This window comes from Oncorhynchus tshawytscha, linkage group LG32 (genome assembly GCF_018296145.1).
Source record: "Oncorhynchus tshawytscha isolate Ot180627B linkage group LG32, Otsh_v2.0, whole genome shotgun sequence".
In the NCBI taxonomy this organism is placed as follows: Eukaryota; Metazoa; Chordata; class Actinopteri; order Salmoniformes; family Salmonidae; genus Oncorhynchus; species Oncorhynchus tshawytscha.
This window is the reverse complement of record NC_056460.1, coordinates 9,138,767-9,155,648: the sequence shown is the minus strand read 5'-3', so window position 1 is coordinate 9,155,648 and position 16,882 is coordinate 9,138,767. Positions and strand designations below refer to the sequence as shown.

At 48.2% G+C, this 16,882-nt stretch overlaps 1 protein-coding gene across 3 annotated transcripts in view; it reads right to left on the bottom strand.

Moving 5' to 3' along the window:
• The window catches only part of LOC112230118 (alpha-1,6-mannosylglycoprotein 6-beta-N-acetylglucosaminyltransferase B-like), a 165,401-nt gene that overhangs the window by 79,285 nt on the left and 69,234 nt on the right, over positions 1-16,882 (bottom strand). For all 3 annotated transcript variants that reach the window (XM_042310817.1, XM_042310816.1, XM_042310818.1), the window contains exons 6-7: positions 14,975-15,160; positions 13,262-13,426 (exon numbers count right to left, since the gene is read on the bottom strand). In XM_042310817.1, the coding sequence (XP_042166751.1) occupies positions 13,262-13,426; positions 14,975-15,160 (351 nt within the window). The remainder of the gene's footprint in view (positions 1-13,261; positions 13,427-14,974; positions 15,161-16,882) is intronic.

Here is a 16,882-nt window from a genome sequence, read left to right as displayed (position 1 = left end):
CAGTTCTCCCCCCTGTGACCCCTAAGGAGTCTGAACACACATACCCACACAGAGACACAGTTATCTCCCCCCTGTGACCCCCCTAAGGAGGGAGTCTGAACACGTATACCCACACAGAGACACAGTTATCCCTAAGGAGGGAGTCTGAACATGTACATGGAGGTATCTGTTTATACAGTGGACTTCTGCCACTCACAGAGGGTCTGTGTTTGTGGACACATGTACGTGTGAACATTTGTGCATCCCTTGCGTCTGTGTCTCAGTCCAACAGCAAAAAAGGACCCAAGGAACGAAGCAGGACGAACACTCTCGACACCAGAGAACCACAGTGGATCCAGAGGCAAAGACACCTACGAGACAGACGGTGGAGGAACAGAGAACTCGCCTTCAACTCATCTACCTGCTTCCCTGTACCCTTACACACATCCTACCACCTACACACCCCGCCTCACCTTCTATGGTGTTAAATCAACCTCCCCCTCATCTACCTGCTTCCCTGTACCCTTACACACCATCCTACCACCTACACACCCCGCCTCACCTTCTATGGTGTTAAATCAACTTCCCCTCATCTACCTGCTTCCCTGTACCCTTACACACCATCCTACCACCTACACACCCCGCTTCACCTTCTATGGTGTTAAATCAACTTCCCCCTCATCTACCTGCTTCCCTGTTCTCTTACACACCATCTTACCACCTACACACCCCTATGGTGCCTCACCTTCTATGGTGTTAAATCAACTTCCCCTCATCTACCTGCTTCCCTGTACCCTTACACACCATCTTACCACCTACACACCCCGCTCACCCTCACCTTCTATGGTGTTAAATCAACTTCACCCCCTCATCTACCTGCTTCCCTTCCCTGTACCCTTACACACCATCCTACCACCTACACACCCCGCCTCACCTTCTATGGTGTTAAATCAACTTCCCCTCATCTACCTGCTTCCCTGTACCCTTACACACCATCTTACCACCTACACACCCCGCCTCACCTTCTATGGTGTTAAATCAACTTCCCCTCATCTACCTGCTTCCCTGTTCTCTTACACACCATCTTACCACCTACACACCCCGCCTCACCTTCTATGGTGTTAAATCAACTTCCCCCTCATCTACCTGCTTCCCTGTACCCTTACACACCATCTTACCACCTACACACCCCGCCTCACCTTCTATGGTGTTAAATCAACTTCCCCCTCATCTACCTGCTTCCCTGTACCCTTACACACCATCCTACCACCTACACACACCGCTTCACTGTCACGCCCAGGCCTTAGTATTCTGTGTTTTCTCTATTATGTTGGTTAGGCCAGGGTGTGATTGGGTGATTTATGTGTCTTGTTTTGTCTAGGGGTTTTGTAGTCTATGGGGTTGTGTTCAGTTGAGTATTCTAGGTACGTCTATGGTTGCCTGGAGTAGTTCTCAATCAGAGGCAGGTGTTTCTCGTTGTCTCTGATTGGGAACCATATTTAGGCAGCCATATTCTTTAGGTATCTGGTGGGTGGTTGTTTCCTGTCTCTGTGTTTTGCACCAGTTAGGACTGTTTCGGGTTTTCCACGGTTTCTTATTTTGTATAGTGTTCACATTTTCATCTTTCATTAAAGATGTTTATAAATAACCACGCTGCATTTTGGTCCTCCTCTCCTTCCCAGGAAGAAAACCGTTACATTCACCTTCTATGCTGTTAAATCAACTTCCCCCTCATCTTGCACTCTCAGCGTCCCTGCTACAATATAATTGGCATAGTCTCTAATAGGGATAAAGTGACTGTAGGAATGGCAAAGAGAATGTCTATTGCTGATAGGAACTTTGGAGTGAGATTGAACACACACACACACACACACACACACACACACACACACACACACACACACACACACAGACAGTGGTGGAGTGGAGCGTAGTGTGAGGAAGATAAGACATCTGTGAAGCTGCAGAGGGAGGACATAGGGGAACAGCACCTGCTCTGCTGCCAACGTGTATCACTGACAAGTCTGTGACCTTGATGTGCGTTTGTATGGATACGTGTGTGTCAAATTAAGTGTGTGTCGCTGTGCGTGAGGGTCTGAACTGGTGTTGAAAGTGTGTGTGTCAGTGTGAGAATCTAAACTTTGTGTTCTAAGTGTGTTTGTGTGTGTGAGTCTAAACTTAGTGTTTTATGTGTGTGTGAGTCAGTCTAAACTTTGTGTTTTGTGTGTGTGAGTGAGTCTAAACTTTGTGTTTTAAGTGTGGTGTGTGTGTGTGAGCGAGAAGGTGTGTGTGTGTGTGTGATTAACAGCCCTTTCTCCACTCAGCGGGGCACACCTCATTAAGTTCCTGGAGGCTGTTTTACCCTCGTCTCTTGCTCTCTCTCTCCCCCTCTCGCTCCCCCTGCTCTCTTCCTCTCTCCTCCTTTCTCTCTCTCCCTCTGCTACCCCTCGTTCCCTCTCATCCTCCCTTTTCCTCTCTCTCTGTCCTGTGTGTGTGTTGCCTGAATCACTGTCTAATCATGTGATAGTTAAAAACTTGGTGTTAAGTGTGTGTGTGTGTGTGTGTGTGTGTCTCAACTTTGTGTTTTAAGTGTGTGTGTGTGTGTGAGTGAGTCTAAACTTTGTTTTAAGTGTGTGTGTGTGTGTGTGGTAGATCTGGAAGTGACACTACAGTGAAGAGATCTCTATAATACTGTGTGTCTCCAGTGCTCAGCTCCACTCATCGCTAACGTGCTAACCCCAGCAGAATACTAATGTTTCACCTGGTGCCCGTTAGCAGGATGGTGTGTAGGGAGGTGTGTGCTCTTGCGTGCCTGTGTGGGTGCGTATGTGTGTGTGTTCGGGTATCTGTTGTGCTCTTAACAAACCTGCGTGTCCACACACTGCCCTTCCACCAGCCAGTCCGAAGGGCACAGATGTCTGAGTGAGGGGGTCGAGGGGGTGAGGGTGGCATACAAGCTTGCACTGCCAACTACAGCCTCTACTCTCCCCTTTACCCCTGTCCCATCACGGCTGCAAACTGTATCTTACCCACTACTGTTGCAGGTCAGTCTACTCTCTAAGGAACACCAAGAGTGATGGGGTCATCACACACACACACACACACACACACACAGTATATAAGTGCTAGGATTGTTTTGTAAAGTGCAGCATACATAGACTCAGCCGTGAACACCGCTCATCAAACTGGAATTGAAGGGAGAAATGCAGTTCATGCTGGTCTCCCATCGCTCTCCTATACGCTCTTAGAAAAAGGGTTCCGAAAGGGTTCTTCGGCTGTCCCTATAGGAGAACCCTTTTTAAGTTCCAGGTGGAACACTTCTTTGTTCCAGGTAGAACCCACGTTGGACAGGGTTTCTACATGGAACCCAAAACGGTTCTAGTTGGAGCCAAAATGGTTCTACCTGGAACCAACAAGGGTTCTTCAAAAGGTGGGGACAGCCGAAGAAGCCTTTAGGTTCTAGATAGCGTCATGTTCTAAGAGCGCTGCTCAGGCTGCGACTGCGTGGCAGAGATTCCCATTCCTCCATCGATAAAACCCCCCTTTTCTATTCAGTTTGTTTCTCACTGCTTTTTAGCTTCAACGCTCCGTCTCTCTATCCACAAATACTTGATTCCCACGCTCAGTGTTGGACTCTGCTTCGGTGTTTGAGTACTTCAGTGCAACAGAACAGGGTGTGTTGTGGGAAATGCTGGTGGACGTGGTTGAGTTCCTTCTTTCAACTCAGACCACTTTCAGACTAAAACGCTGCGTAAAAGTAAGTCATTGTCATCCATGATAAGGGGTTGCTGCAGTTCGACCTCAGCGATGTTCTAGTTTAAAGGACTAGGTTACAACTCCTCAGGTGTTATACAGTTGTCAGGAAAGGTTCAAACTGACTGGACAGGGAAATAATTTAAATTCATTAGGAGGCCTTTGGGGCGTTCCACAGTAAGTCAGTCCGTCGGGATTTCTCTAATACCCACGCACACGCTCTCTCGCTCTCACACACACACACACTCTCTCGCTCTCACACACACACACTCTCTCTCGCTCTCACACACTCTCGCTCTCACACACTCTCGCTCTCACACACACACACGCTCTCACACACACACGCTCTCTCTCACACACACACGCTCTCTCACACACACACGCTCTCACACACACACGCTCTTGCTCTCACACACACGCACTTCTCTCTCACACACACGCACGCTCTCTCTCTCACACACACGCACGCTCTCTCTCTCACACACGCACGCTCTCTCTCTCACACACACGCACGCTCTCTCTCTCACACACACGCACGCTCTCTCTCACACACACACGCACGCACGCTCTCTCTCACACACGCACACGCTCTCTCTCACACACACACACGCTCTCTCACACACACACACACGCTCTCTTCACACACGCACGCTCTCTCACACACGCACGCTCTCTCTCTCACACACACGCACGCTCTCTCTCACACACACGCACGCTCTCTCTCACACACGCACGCTCTCTCACACACACGCACGCTCTCTCTCACACACACACACGCTCTCTCTCACACACACACGCTCTCTCTCTCTCACACACGCACGCTCTCTCTCTCTCACACACACACACACGCACGCTCTCTCTCTCACACACACGCACGCTCTCTCTCACACACACGCACGCTATCTCTCTCTCACACACGCACGCTCTCTCTCTCTCACACACGCACGCTCTCTCTCTCTCACACACGCACGCTCTCTCTCACACACACGCGCTCTCTCTCTCACACACACACGCTCTCTCTCTCACACACACGCACGCTCTCTCTCTCTCACACACACGCACGCTCTCTCTCTCACACACACGCACGCTCTCTCTCTCACACACACGCACGCTCTCTCTCACACACACACACACTCTCTCACACACGCACGCTCTCTCTCTCTCACACACACACACACACGCACTCTCTCTCACACACACACACGCTCTCTCTCTCACACACGCACGCTCTCTCTCACACACACACACACGCACGCTCTCTCTCTCACACGCACGCTCTCTCTCACACACACGCTCTCACACGCACGCTCTCTCTCTCTCACACACACGCACGCTCTCTCACACACACACACGCTCTCTCACACACACACGCTCTCTCTCTCACACACACACGCACGCTCTCTCTCTCTCACACACGCACGCTCTCTCTCTCTCACACACACGCTCTCTCTCACACACACGCACGCTCTCTCACACACACTCTCTCTCACACACACGCACGCTCTCTCTCTCTCTCACACACGCACGCTCTCTCTCTCACACACACACGCTCTCTCACACACACGCACGCTCTCTCTCTCTCTCACACACACACACGCTCTCTCTCACACACGCACACTCTCTCTCTCTCACACACGCACGCTCTCTCTCTCTCACACACGCACGCTCTCTCTCTCACACACACACACGCTCTCTCACACACACACGCACGCTCTCTCTCTCACACACACGCACACACGCACTCTCTCTCTCTCACACACGCACGCTCTCTCACACACACACGCTCTCTCTCTCACACACACACGCTCTCTCTCTCACACACACGCACGCTCTCTCTCTCACACACGCACACGCTCTCTCTCTCACACACACACGCTCTCTCTCTCACACACGCACGCTCTCTCTCTCTCTCTCACACACGCACGCTCTCTCTCTCACACACACACACACTCTCTCACACACACACACACGCTCTCTCTCTCACACACGCACGCTCTCTCTCTCACACACGCACGCTCTCTCTCTCTCACACACACACGTATTGAATATCCACTTTAAGTCTCTTTGGATAACAGCCTCTGTTGAGTGGCATATATCGTGTGTGGACATGTTTAACTATTCTTGAGGGGACTCTTCTGGTACCCATAAAAAATAGTTCAACACACACACACACACACACACACACACGGTCTAGAGGTTCGACAGAGCAGGAATGGAACTTTTTGAAACTCCACTCTTTCCAAAGGTGGTGGGTTCAATTCCCTCAGGGATCACATACACGAACTAGAAACATGTGCACTGAATATGCACTCACTGCACTGTACGTCTCTCTGGATAACAGTCTCCGTTGAGTGGCATATATTGTAGAAAATGTAAAACGGTACACACAGACACACACAGACAAAAGACTCCTCTATGCCATGCTCTCCTGGGATCCCTTCCCTGTTTCTGCCACTGACAGGTGAAATAATGGTTATTCTCTCTCGCTTATGTCTCTCTCCTTCCCTCTCCCTTTGTCTCTCTCTCTCCCTCCCTCTCCCTTTGTCTCGCTCTCCTTCCCTCTCCCTATCGCAATCCCTATCTCTCTCCCGTGCTCCCATTCTCTCTCTCTCTCTCCGGCTCCATGAAGTTATTCCTTTTCCATACGCAAATAAACAAACCCAAACAAACTCAATCAAGGGAAACAGAATTTCATCCCCAGAGCATATTGGAAGGTTAAAAAAGTGAACCGGAGAGGAATACTAAGTCGGGATTGCATCAGTGGAGAGGAGTCGGAGACGGAGGCGGAGAGGGAGGAAGAGCAGGATCGAGGAACAGATAGGAAGCACAAGGGGGTCAGAGTTAAACGGCGGCCGGCTGCTTTTCTCCCACCTGTTGTATTACTTCGTTCCTGACTCGTCGTCTACTGGTGGGGGTCGACACACAGGCATACCAGATAATGACCGTCAACACCTGATCTGAGATCCGATATTATCCACATATTAAGCACTCCATCACAGCGCTGTACACTGATCCCCTATCAGTATTAATCAGCGCACACAACAGCCTCTGTCTACCAATTACGTCATGATGAACAGCTTTGGACCAGAGCACTAAAACTGCCGTCATAACACTGAAACATCTGGTGTAGAGATTGCACAGTATCACACAGCCAGAGAGATAAGGAGGGGACAGATCTAAAATAACAAATCCATTTCATGCGTTTGAGGCACAAGACGACTCCGACAATCAATACTGTGACGGACGCCTATTTGAGGCCTGTCGGCTTATTTGAGCGTTAGAAACGGGCAGAGACAGATGTGAGGAGTGAAGGAGGAGGGCCTGTTCTTTTATGGCCTCTCGTTCGCTCTATCTTTCGAGTCCTCCGGCCCTCCCTCTCTCTCCCGTTCACTTTCGTTTACCTTCACTCTTTACTTAATCATGTTGCTGAGTGTGCATGACACAATAGTAGAACAAACTGCATTCATTGAAGGTGGCGACACGGGGAAGGGAGAACTCACTTTCACTCTTTCTTTCATGTACCTTCTTTCTGTACCTTCTTTCTGTACCTTCTTTCATGTACCTTCTTTCATGTACCTTCTTTCATCTGCAAAACCTGAATACCACTGCATTCCCTGACTGAATGTGGCAACGAGCAATAACATAACATAACAAGATATAACAATGTAAGATATTGCATTAACATAACCACCCCTTCTCTAACTCTCTCTCTCTCTCTCTACTGTACCTCTCTCTCTCTCTACCTCTTTCTCTCTCTACTGTACCTCTCTACCTCTTTCTCTCTCTACCTCTTTCTCTCTCTACTGTACCTCTCTCTCTACCTCTCTCTCTCTCTACCTCTTTCTCTCTCTACTGTACCTCTCTCTACCTCTCTCTCTCTCTACCTCTTTCTCTCTCTCTACCGTACCTCTCTCTCTACCGTACCTCTCTCTCTACCGTACCTCTCTCTCTACCGTACCTCTCTCTCTACCGTACCTTTCTCTCTCTCTACTGTACCTCTCTCTACTGTACTCTCTACTGTACCTCTCTCTACTGTACCCCTCTCTCTACCTCTTTCTCTCTCTACTGTACCCCTCTCTCTCTACCTCTTTCTCTCTCTACTGTACCCCCCTCTCTCTACCTCTTTCTCTCTCTACTGTACCTCTTTCTCTCTCTACTGTACCTCTCTCTCTCTCTCTCTCTCTACTGTATCTCTCTCTCTCTACTGTACCTCTTTCTCTCTCTACTGTACCTCTCTCTCTCTCTCTCTCTACTGTATCTCTCTCTCTCTCTACTGTACCTCTCTCTCTACCTCTTTCTCTCTCTACTGTACCTCTCTCTCTCTACTTTACCTCTCCCCTTCTCTCTCTGCATGCTGGGAGTGTTTGGTGCATGCTGGGAATTGTATGAGCGAGTGCGAGTGTTGTCTGGAGTTTAGGTCGCCTGATGTTTTCCTTCTTGTTTTCCTTTTCTTGGTGGTTTTCCTTTTTCTATGCATGATTAAGGTGATTATTTATTTAATTTATTTGTCGTGGTAGAATTAAGTATATTGTTTCTCTTGTCGAAATTGCCCTGGCTTTGGCGGGGATGGCGACCCACATGGGGACGCCGTCCCTGTCACTTCGGCAGGGCTTTAGGTGTGTTCCTGAAGCTACTCTCACTGTGGAGGAGTTTCTAATAGGCCGGCGTTTATTCCCAATGAGCTATTGGAGCGCGAGCTATTGTGTTTTTGGGAAGTTTGCGAGTTCAACTAAGATTTTCCCGTTGGGTTGCAAACACCCGGCTCTGAAACAGGTCGTGTCGTTTCGGCGACAGGTGTTTATGTTTTTGGACTCACCGGAGCAGACTTTGGAGTTATCGTTTAAAGTCACGTATGACAACAGACTGTATATGGCTAATGCTAGTACGGTTAGTCAATGGTGTTTTGAGTGTGGGGATGTTGGCTATAAGTGACATGTTTGCCCGAAAAGGGAGAAGGCGGAGGGAGGGGTGGTCCTCGTAACGCCTGGGTCCACGGATGTAGGGAGAGGTGGGCCGACAGTGCTAGAGCAGCCACAAGCACCTGTTGCTGAGGAACACGTTGTCTGTGTTGAGGGTACGGAGTTGCAGCTTGTACCAGAGGGGAACATAGCGTCTGTTATACAGCAGAAAAATAATCAGAGGCATGTGTCAGCCGTTGTCTCTGATTGGGAGCCATATTTAGGTAGCCTGTTTTCTATTGTGTTTTGTGGGTGGTGGTATCCTGTGTTAGTGTTTTCACCATACGGGACTGTTTCGGTTGTTTGTTTGTACTTTTGTTCAGTGTTCTGTTGATTTATTAAATATATCATTATGGACACTTACCACGCTGCACATTGGTCTGATTCTTGCTACTCCTCCTCTGAAGAAGAGGAATTCCGTTACAACAGGAGGGGGTTCATGTGGAGCTAGTCTCCCAGGTAGTGGAGGAGATGCCCACTACGAGTAATGGGGTACATGAGGGGGTTTAGGTGTGGCTAGTCTCCCAGGTAGTGCAGGAGACAGGTTGTATGTACAGTGCCTTGCGAAAGTATTCGGCCCCCTTGAACTTTGCGCTGTACAGCTGTAATCGCAGCAAAAGGTGGCGCTACAAATTATTAACTTAAGGGGGCTGAATAATTTTGCACGCCCAATTTTTCAGTTTTTGATTTGTTAAAAAAGTTTGAAATATCCAATAAATGTCGTTCCACTTCATGATTGTGTCCCACTTGTTGTTGATTCTTCACAAAAAAATACAGTTTTATATCTTTATGTTTGAAGCCTGAAATGTGGCAAAAGGTCGCAAAGTTCAAGGGGGCCGAATACTTTCGCAAGGCACTGTATCTGATCACTACTGTAGTAGGGTTGGAAGGTTAGACAGGTTGTATGTATCTGATCACTACTGTAGTAGGGTTGGAAGTTGTGACATTACTCCTGTGGGTTTCTCTGATCACCATAATGTTACTGTTGATATTCACTTGTCCACGAAGGTCATCACCTTACTGGTATTTTAATGTTAAATTGTTACATGATGTCATGTTTTGTGAAAAGTTTTTGTTGTTTTGGGGAAAAATGGAGTGTTACTAAATAGAATTTAGAGTCCTTGAGACAGTGGTGGGAGGTTGGGAAGGCCCAAATACGTGTGTTTTATTAACAGTATACTGCAAATCAGTTGAATTGAAGTTGCTCACTCAGAACGACCCCGGACTGATGACCTTACAGGGCAAGAGACATGAACTGAGGTCGATTCTCCATGAAAGAGTGAAGGGTGCCTTGATTAGGTCTCGCTTTGCTACCCTCAAGGATATGGATGGAAAACCTACAGTAGGACAGTCGACATTGCAACACAAACAGATGGTCTGCCTTCGTCTCCCTGATGGGAAGGTGACCACGGATGACAGTGAAATGCGCCAACATGCCGTGGATTTGTACTCTGCCCTCTAGGCGGAGGATTGTGACTCTCTGTATGCTGAACAGGCGTTACATGGACTTCCTCAATTGGGACCTGAGCAGAGAGCTGCTTTGGACTCTGACATTATTCTGCAGGAGCTGTCCACAGCAGTTATGCAGCTCTCATCAGGCCGAGCCCCTGGCATCGATGGTTTACCATCTGAGTTTTATAAGCACTTTTGGGGGTATATTGGGGGGGGGGGTTATGAAGTGGTTTGTGAATCTTTCCATGAGGGTTCTCTTCCTGTATCCTGTCAACATGCTGTGCTTTCATTGTTGCCAAAAAAAAAGGGGGATTTGGCTCTCGTAAAAAATTGGCGACCTGTTGCATTGCTGTGTGCAGAATATAAAATTGTATCGGGATGTCTCTCAAACAGGTTGAAAGAATATCTGGGGCTGTTGGTCCACAAGGACCAGTCTTACTGTGTACCTGACTGCTCTATTGTGGATAACTTGCTTCGAATAAGAGATGTTTTAGACATTTGTAAACTGTCTAATGTGAATGTGGGTTTGCTTTCTTTGGAACAGGGGAAGGCTTTTGACCGTGTGGACCACCAGTACTGGTTTCTCTGTACCAGGTGTAATGAAGGGTCCCACGATAGCACTGTCTGCGTCCGCAGATGACCTGACAGTTTTTATTACAGGATGTTAAGGTTCTCTCAAATGCTTTAAAGGTGTATGAGGGGGCCTCCTCAGCTAGAGTCAATTGGGGGTAAGAGTGCTGTGGGCAGGTCAGCTTCAGATAGGGTCCACTCCACGGTTACCAGGGGGGGTTCAGTGGGGCAGAGATGGGATGAAGGCTGGTTTTTTTTTATAGGCTCCGATGTCTTTCAGAAAAAGAACTGGGAGGGTGTAGTGGAGAAAGTGTGTGCCAGACTGTCAATGTGGAAATGTCTGCTACCCCAGCTGTCTTATAGGGGAAGGGTGCTGGTAGCCAATAATCTAGCTGCCTCTATCCTGTGGCACAGACTAATGATTTTACAGCCACTGGTGGGGGGTCTGATACAAGAGCTTCAGAGGGCTTTCCGGTTTCAAGCAGCCCGGAGACCGTTGTACAGTGATGGTTCTAGCTGGGTCGACACAGCCTATACATTGATGAAGAGAGCGGGCTGCTTAGACAAACGTATTTTCCTCTTAAAGCTAGAGGGGGGTGATTTGTCTGGCTTGACTGGCTTATCAGTCTGTTATGCAGACTTGGAGAGTTTTTGTTCAGTCCCGTAAGGCGGCACGCCACCAGGGATGTGGCTTTTTGAAGAGCCTCTTTTTTTTTTACAACACTGCCATCCAGTCCCGTGCTCTGGGTTCAGCCAGCCTACGTTCATGCCTGTTAAGTGTGGGGTGAACCAAGCTGGATCATCTGATGCGGAGCCGGAGCAGATCGCTGGAGGAGCTGGGAGAAAGAGCGGGGATCCGATCATCTCGGCCTACTGAGGAAGGTCGTCGCTGAGGTCCGCGACTCCTTGCCAGTACGTCATCGGCAGTATGTGACTGACACTTCCGATTCTGATCGATGGACTGAGGGTTTTGTGTTCCCTGTGCTGACTGTTAGTGCTGCGGCGGGGGCATTAGAGGAGGACGTGGGGATGCTGCTTTCCCTCGATACCCCAGAGCTGGCGACAGTTCAAGGCGTTGGGAAAGAAAATCGGTGTGAAAGTGTGCCGTGCTTCTTCCCTGGAGGGGTAAAATCGACAAGGTGAGCGGGTGTATTTTGTCCAGGTGCCTCCTCACAAGGCTGTTGGCGGTCTTTATACAAACTGCCTTTTGAAAAGGGGACAGCTGACCCCAATGGAGGATAATACATAGCCACCAATGTGCATCTGGTACACCTGGATCCTACTGTTGGGGAAGGGTGTCCATTCTGTGCCGAGTCGGAATCTTTGGCTGTTTTTACAGTGTCCCCGGTTGGTCGGGATGATTGGCCTGATCACTAGCTGGTTCTCAGCTCTGGGAGAGGTTTTTCTCTTCCCAACAGTTAATATTTGGGCCAAAGTACAGGTTTAGTCGAAGGGGTGTCGTTCTCTTGCTTAATGTTGTGTCAGGGGGCAGCTAAATTAGCAATATGGAAGACTCGAAAGAACAGTATTCGTGGACAGGGGTCTGTGGATGGGGTGGGAATGTTGGAGGGGATGATGCAGCGAGACTGAGGGTTGAGTTTGCCGATTACAAAATGGTTAGCAATATTGATTAACAACTCTGTTTATGAGTATATGGGGTATTCAGAGGCCGTGATGTTTAGTTACTGTGGAGGTTAGATTTGGTGTTGTGTTTGTAATTGATGTGTAACCATGGTTTTGCTTGAGTGTTTGTCGTGTTGTGGGTTCCCAGACCCAATAAAGGTTATTTGAAACTCTCAACTCTCTCTCAACCCTAACCTTTCTCAACCCTACCTCTCTCAACCCTAACCTTTCTCAACCCTAACCTTTCTCAACCCTAACCTTTCTCAACCCTAACCTTTCTCAACCCTAACCTTTCTCAACCCTACCTTCTCAACCCTACCTCTCTCAACCCTAACCTTTCTCAACCCTACCTCTCAACCCTACCTCTCTCAACCCTAAACTTTCTCAACCCTAAACTTTCTCAACCCTACCTCTCTCAACCCTAACCTTTCTCAACCCTAACCTTTCTCAACCCTAACCTTTCTCAACCCTACCTCTCTCAACCCTACCTCTCTCAACCCTAACCTTTCTCAACCCTACCTCTCTCAACCCTACCTCTCTCAACCCTAACCTTTCTCAACCCTAAACTTTCTCAACCCTACCTCAACTCTACCTCGCTCATCGCTACCTCTCTCTCTACCTCTCTCTCTACCTCTCTCTCTACCTCTCTCTCTACCTCTCTCTCTACCTCTCTCTCTACCTCTCTCTCTACCTCTCTCTCTACCTCTCTCTCTACCTCTCTCTCTACCTCTCTCTCTACCACTCTACACCACTCTCTCTACCACTCTACACCACTCTCTCTACCACTCTACACCACTCTCTCTACCACTCTACACCACTCTCTCTACCACTCTACACCACTCTCTCTACCACTCTCTCTACCACTCTCTCTACCACTCTCTCTCTCTCTCTCTCTCTCTCCCCCTCTTTCTCCCTCTCATCTCTACCTTCTTCTGTTCCCTCCAGCGTTGCCGCAGCTTGGCGTGGAGGCGCTGGGCGGCCGTGCCCCACTGTGACGCCAGCCTCCTCATGCGGCGCTTCATGAAGCTCAGTGACTCTTTCCCCGTGCCAACCAGGTCCAGCAGAGATGACAGGTCTGTACGGAACGCAGCCTATAGGGAGGGAGAGAGAGACAGAAACAGAGGTTCATCCCCCCCCACAGTTTGATCTTTCAAAAAATTATATGATCTAAAATCCCAAACAATAAAAGCCTACATCTGTACAGATATGCAGAGAGCGTGTAAGTAGTGAAGAAAGACACAAAAGGAGGGTGAGAGATGGAGTGAGTGTGGGAGGGAGGATGAGAAGAGAGGAGGTCAACGGGAGCGAGCCTACAGGTATACTGAATATGGCATTACATGATAGCTACCCACACAGGCTCCTCTCCCACATCCCCTTCTGCCATAGGAACACAGTAGTTCGGAGGAGTGTGTGCAGCCTGTGTTCTCTGGGGAGATAGTACTGCAAGCCAAGTCTCTAGAGGAACCTGTGCTAGTTAAACGGCTCTGACTGTGTCGTCTGAAAGTCTCTCTCTCTCTCTGTCTTTCTGTCCATCACACGCACGCATATGCAAACACACACACGACGCACACGCACACGCACACACACACACACACACACACGCTCACTCAAAGACTGCTATAAATGGCCTAGATTATCTGGCTAACAGAATCACTGCTGTAATTAGAAATGTTGCCAAACACTAATAAAGCTCTTCAATACTAAAGTACAGCAGACAATTCACACAAATACATCCAGCATTCACACACACAAAGACACACACACACCTTGTGTTCAGGGATCTCTCTGTGTGTAGGTATCTCTGAACCTGGTTAATAGCTGTGCAGGGACTGTGCAGCCCATATTGACTCAGCCTTGAACACCGTTCCGCAAATAGTGTCAGGCACTGAGCTGTATGTTTGAGTGTAAAGAGTTCATTTGTGCAGTGTGTGGAGATACAGCAGTACAACGAGAGAGGGAGGAGAGGGAGGAGAGGGAAGAGAGAGATGGAGGGAAGAGAGGGAGCAGATGGAGGAGTGGGAAGAGAGGGAGCAGAGGGAGGAGATGGAGGAGACAGATGGAGGGAAGAGAGGTAGTAGAGGGAGGAGAGAGAGCAGAGGGAGGAGATGGAGGAGAGAGATGGAGGGAAGAGAGGGAGTAGAGGGAGGAGAGAGATGGAGGGAAGAGAGGGAGGAGAGGGAGCAGAGGAAGGAGATGGAGGAGAGAGATGGAGGGAAGAGAGGGAGTAGAGGGAGGAGAGAGATGGAGGGAAGAGAGGGAGTAGAGGGAGGAGAGGGAGCAGAGGGAGGAGATGGAGGAGAGAGATGAACACAGTAAAACAATTAGCAGAGAAGGCTGGCGTGCGTTCATTAAAATGTGTTTTCATATCTACCATTCAAGCTTATACAGTGTAAGTATGAAGATCCATTTGTCTATTGGCTGTGCGCTTTTGAGTGTGAATTAGTGCGTGTAAGTGCTTAAACATGTCAGCTTTAGCCACGCGTCTCTTAGCAGGGCTCGTGCGTATACGGGCATCTGCTTTTGTGAGTGTATGCGTCTTCCTTTGCGTGTGTGTCCCTCTTCCCAGTCTCTTGATGGTAGTTGTTCGGTGACTGTGTGTGTGTATGGACGGTGGGAGGGGTTCTGTGTGTGTGTCTCACCTGTCTCTTGGTGGTGGCAGTCTGGCGTGTGTGTGTATGGACGGTGGGGGGGCTGCTGTGGTTCCTCCAGGCCAGAGGGGGGCAGAACCACTCCACCTCGCTCAGGTAGATGAGGAAGGAGCAGTCGGAGCCGTCCACCCCGTAGAAGGCATAGCACGGGTCTGACGTCCAGCGGGCACGCATCCACTGGTGATACAGGGGTCAAAGTTCAATGGTCAGGTGACTTTGTCTTTGGTGAACACAAATCAAAGAATAAAATAATTGCCACAGGTCATATTAAAACGATAGGGAGTTTTCGTCATATATTAGATGTACCTAAGTTCCTATGTGCAGTTGGATGGAATTACAGGTCATAAGTAACGTTCCCTCTAATTTTATCACTTTGCTAATTTCAGGTCTGCTGAGCGCAAACTTGAGCACAAGCTTGAATGTTGTGAAAGTTCCGTGCAACTTCCAGCGCTCGTTTACTGGTAACACTGAGGCTGTACCCACTAAGTAGGCTGCTGTGGCTATTTGATCGTAATGAAGGCCTACCAGAGGGGCCTACCATCAAACGCAATGGAGAAAAATGCATCCCATAGCATTTTAACATGGAAAGAGCTGCTCCATCATTCAGCCTACAGTAGCAGCCAATGTGCGGTGTTCAAGGTATGTTTGCATTCCATGAGAATTTTGGAAGAAAAAAAAACATGCAGGACTTGACATTAACCTGTTTATCCACTTGTCCTTCAGACAAGGAGGTGACTGTAAAGAAACCACTTTACAAAATAAAATGCATTATTATTCCCACACCATTATTACAGAGAATCAGACAAATGATGCTACGTTCTGCCTACTGGCTACTTAGTTTACTCAAGTCTGTCTCAAAATACAAAACTGCCTCTTTAAGACAAGAAAAATACAGTTTACTTGACTCACTTTTCAAAGATGTCTAGAAATGCACATGTTTTGTGTTCTTATAGGAAGCAATCACTCCCCCATTGTTGACTACAAATGATCTATAACTGGGCTAATAACTCACTAACTAGCAAAGGATATGAACAAATGCGCACACATGGCTACATGCAGCTCTCTCTTTAATCTCAAAACATGCTCATGCCGTAAACATAGTCCGCTCATGCTGTAAACATAGTCCAGTTTAAAGTGATATGCACAGATCCATATATTGCAATGGTCTATTGCATATAGGCCTACTCCAGCTCTGATTGGTTATGCCTCACAAGTCTCACAAGTCTGTGTAGAGTATGGGCGGAGTACATTTTTTATAACTCTGTAGTCAAACAATTTCATATAAATCGGAAATGAGCTAGGTTGAATTTGGTGATTTGAATGACCTTTTTCACCTGCTTTTTAAAAGAGAGGTTGGAATCAAGTATGATGCCAAGGTACTTAAAATCAGATACCACCTGGAGCTTCTCCCTTGACATATAAACATCTGTCTCAGCAGCATATGTTGCCCTCTGTCACGTTCTGTCTAGTTCTTTTGTGTTTTCTTTGTTTTGGTGTTGGTCAGGACGTGAGCTGAGTGGGCATTCTATGTTGTGTGTCTAGTTTTCCCGTTTCTATGTTTGGCCTGATATGGTTCTCAATCAGAGGCAGGTGTTAGTCATTGTCTCTGATTGGGAATCATATTTAGGTAGCTTGTTTTGTGTTGTTTTTGTTTGCCGTTTCAGTGGAGTGTTTCGCTCTGAAGCCAAACTGCATGGAGTGTCATGTCAAGGGGCTGTTGTTGAGGTGGGCAATCAGTTGTTCTGCTACACACTTTTCAACAACCTTTGACACCACAGGTAGTATACTAATGGGCCTGTAGTTACTCACGTGAGCAGGGTCGCCTGATTTAAAGACGGCCGTTATTATGGCCGACTTCCATACCCTTGGAAACACCCCGAGACCAATAGATGTGTTGGT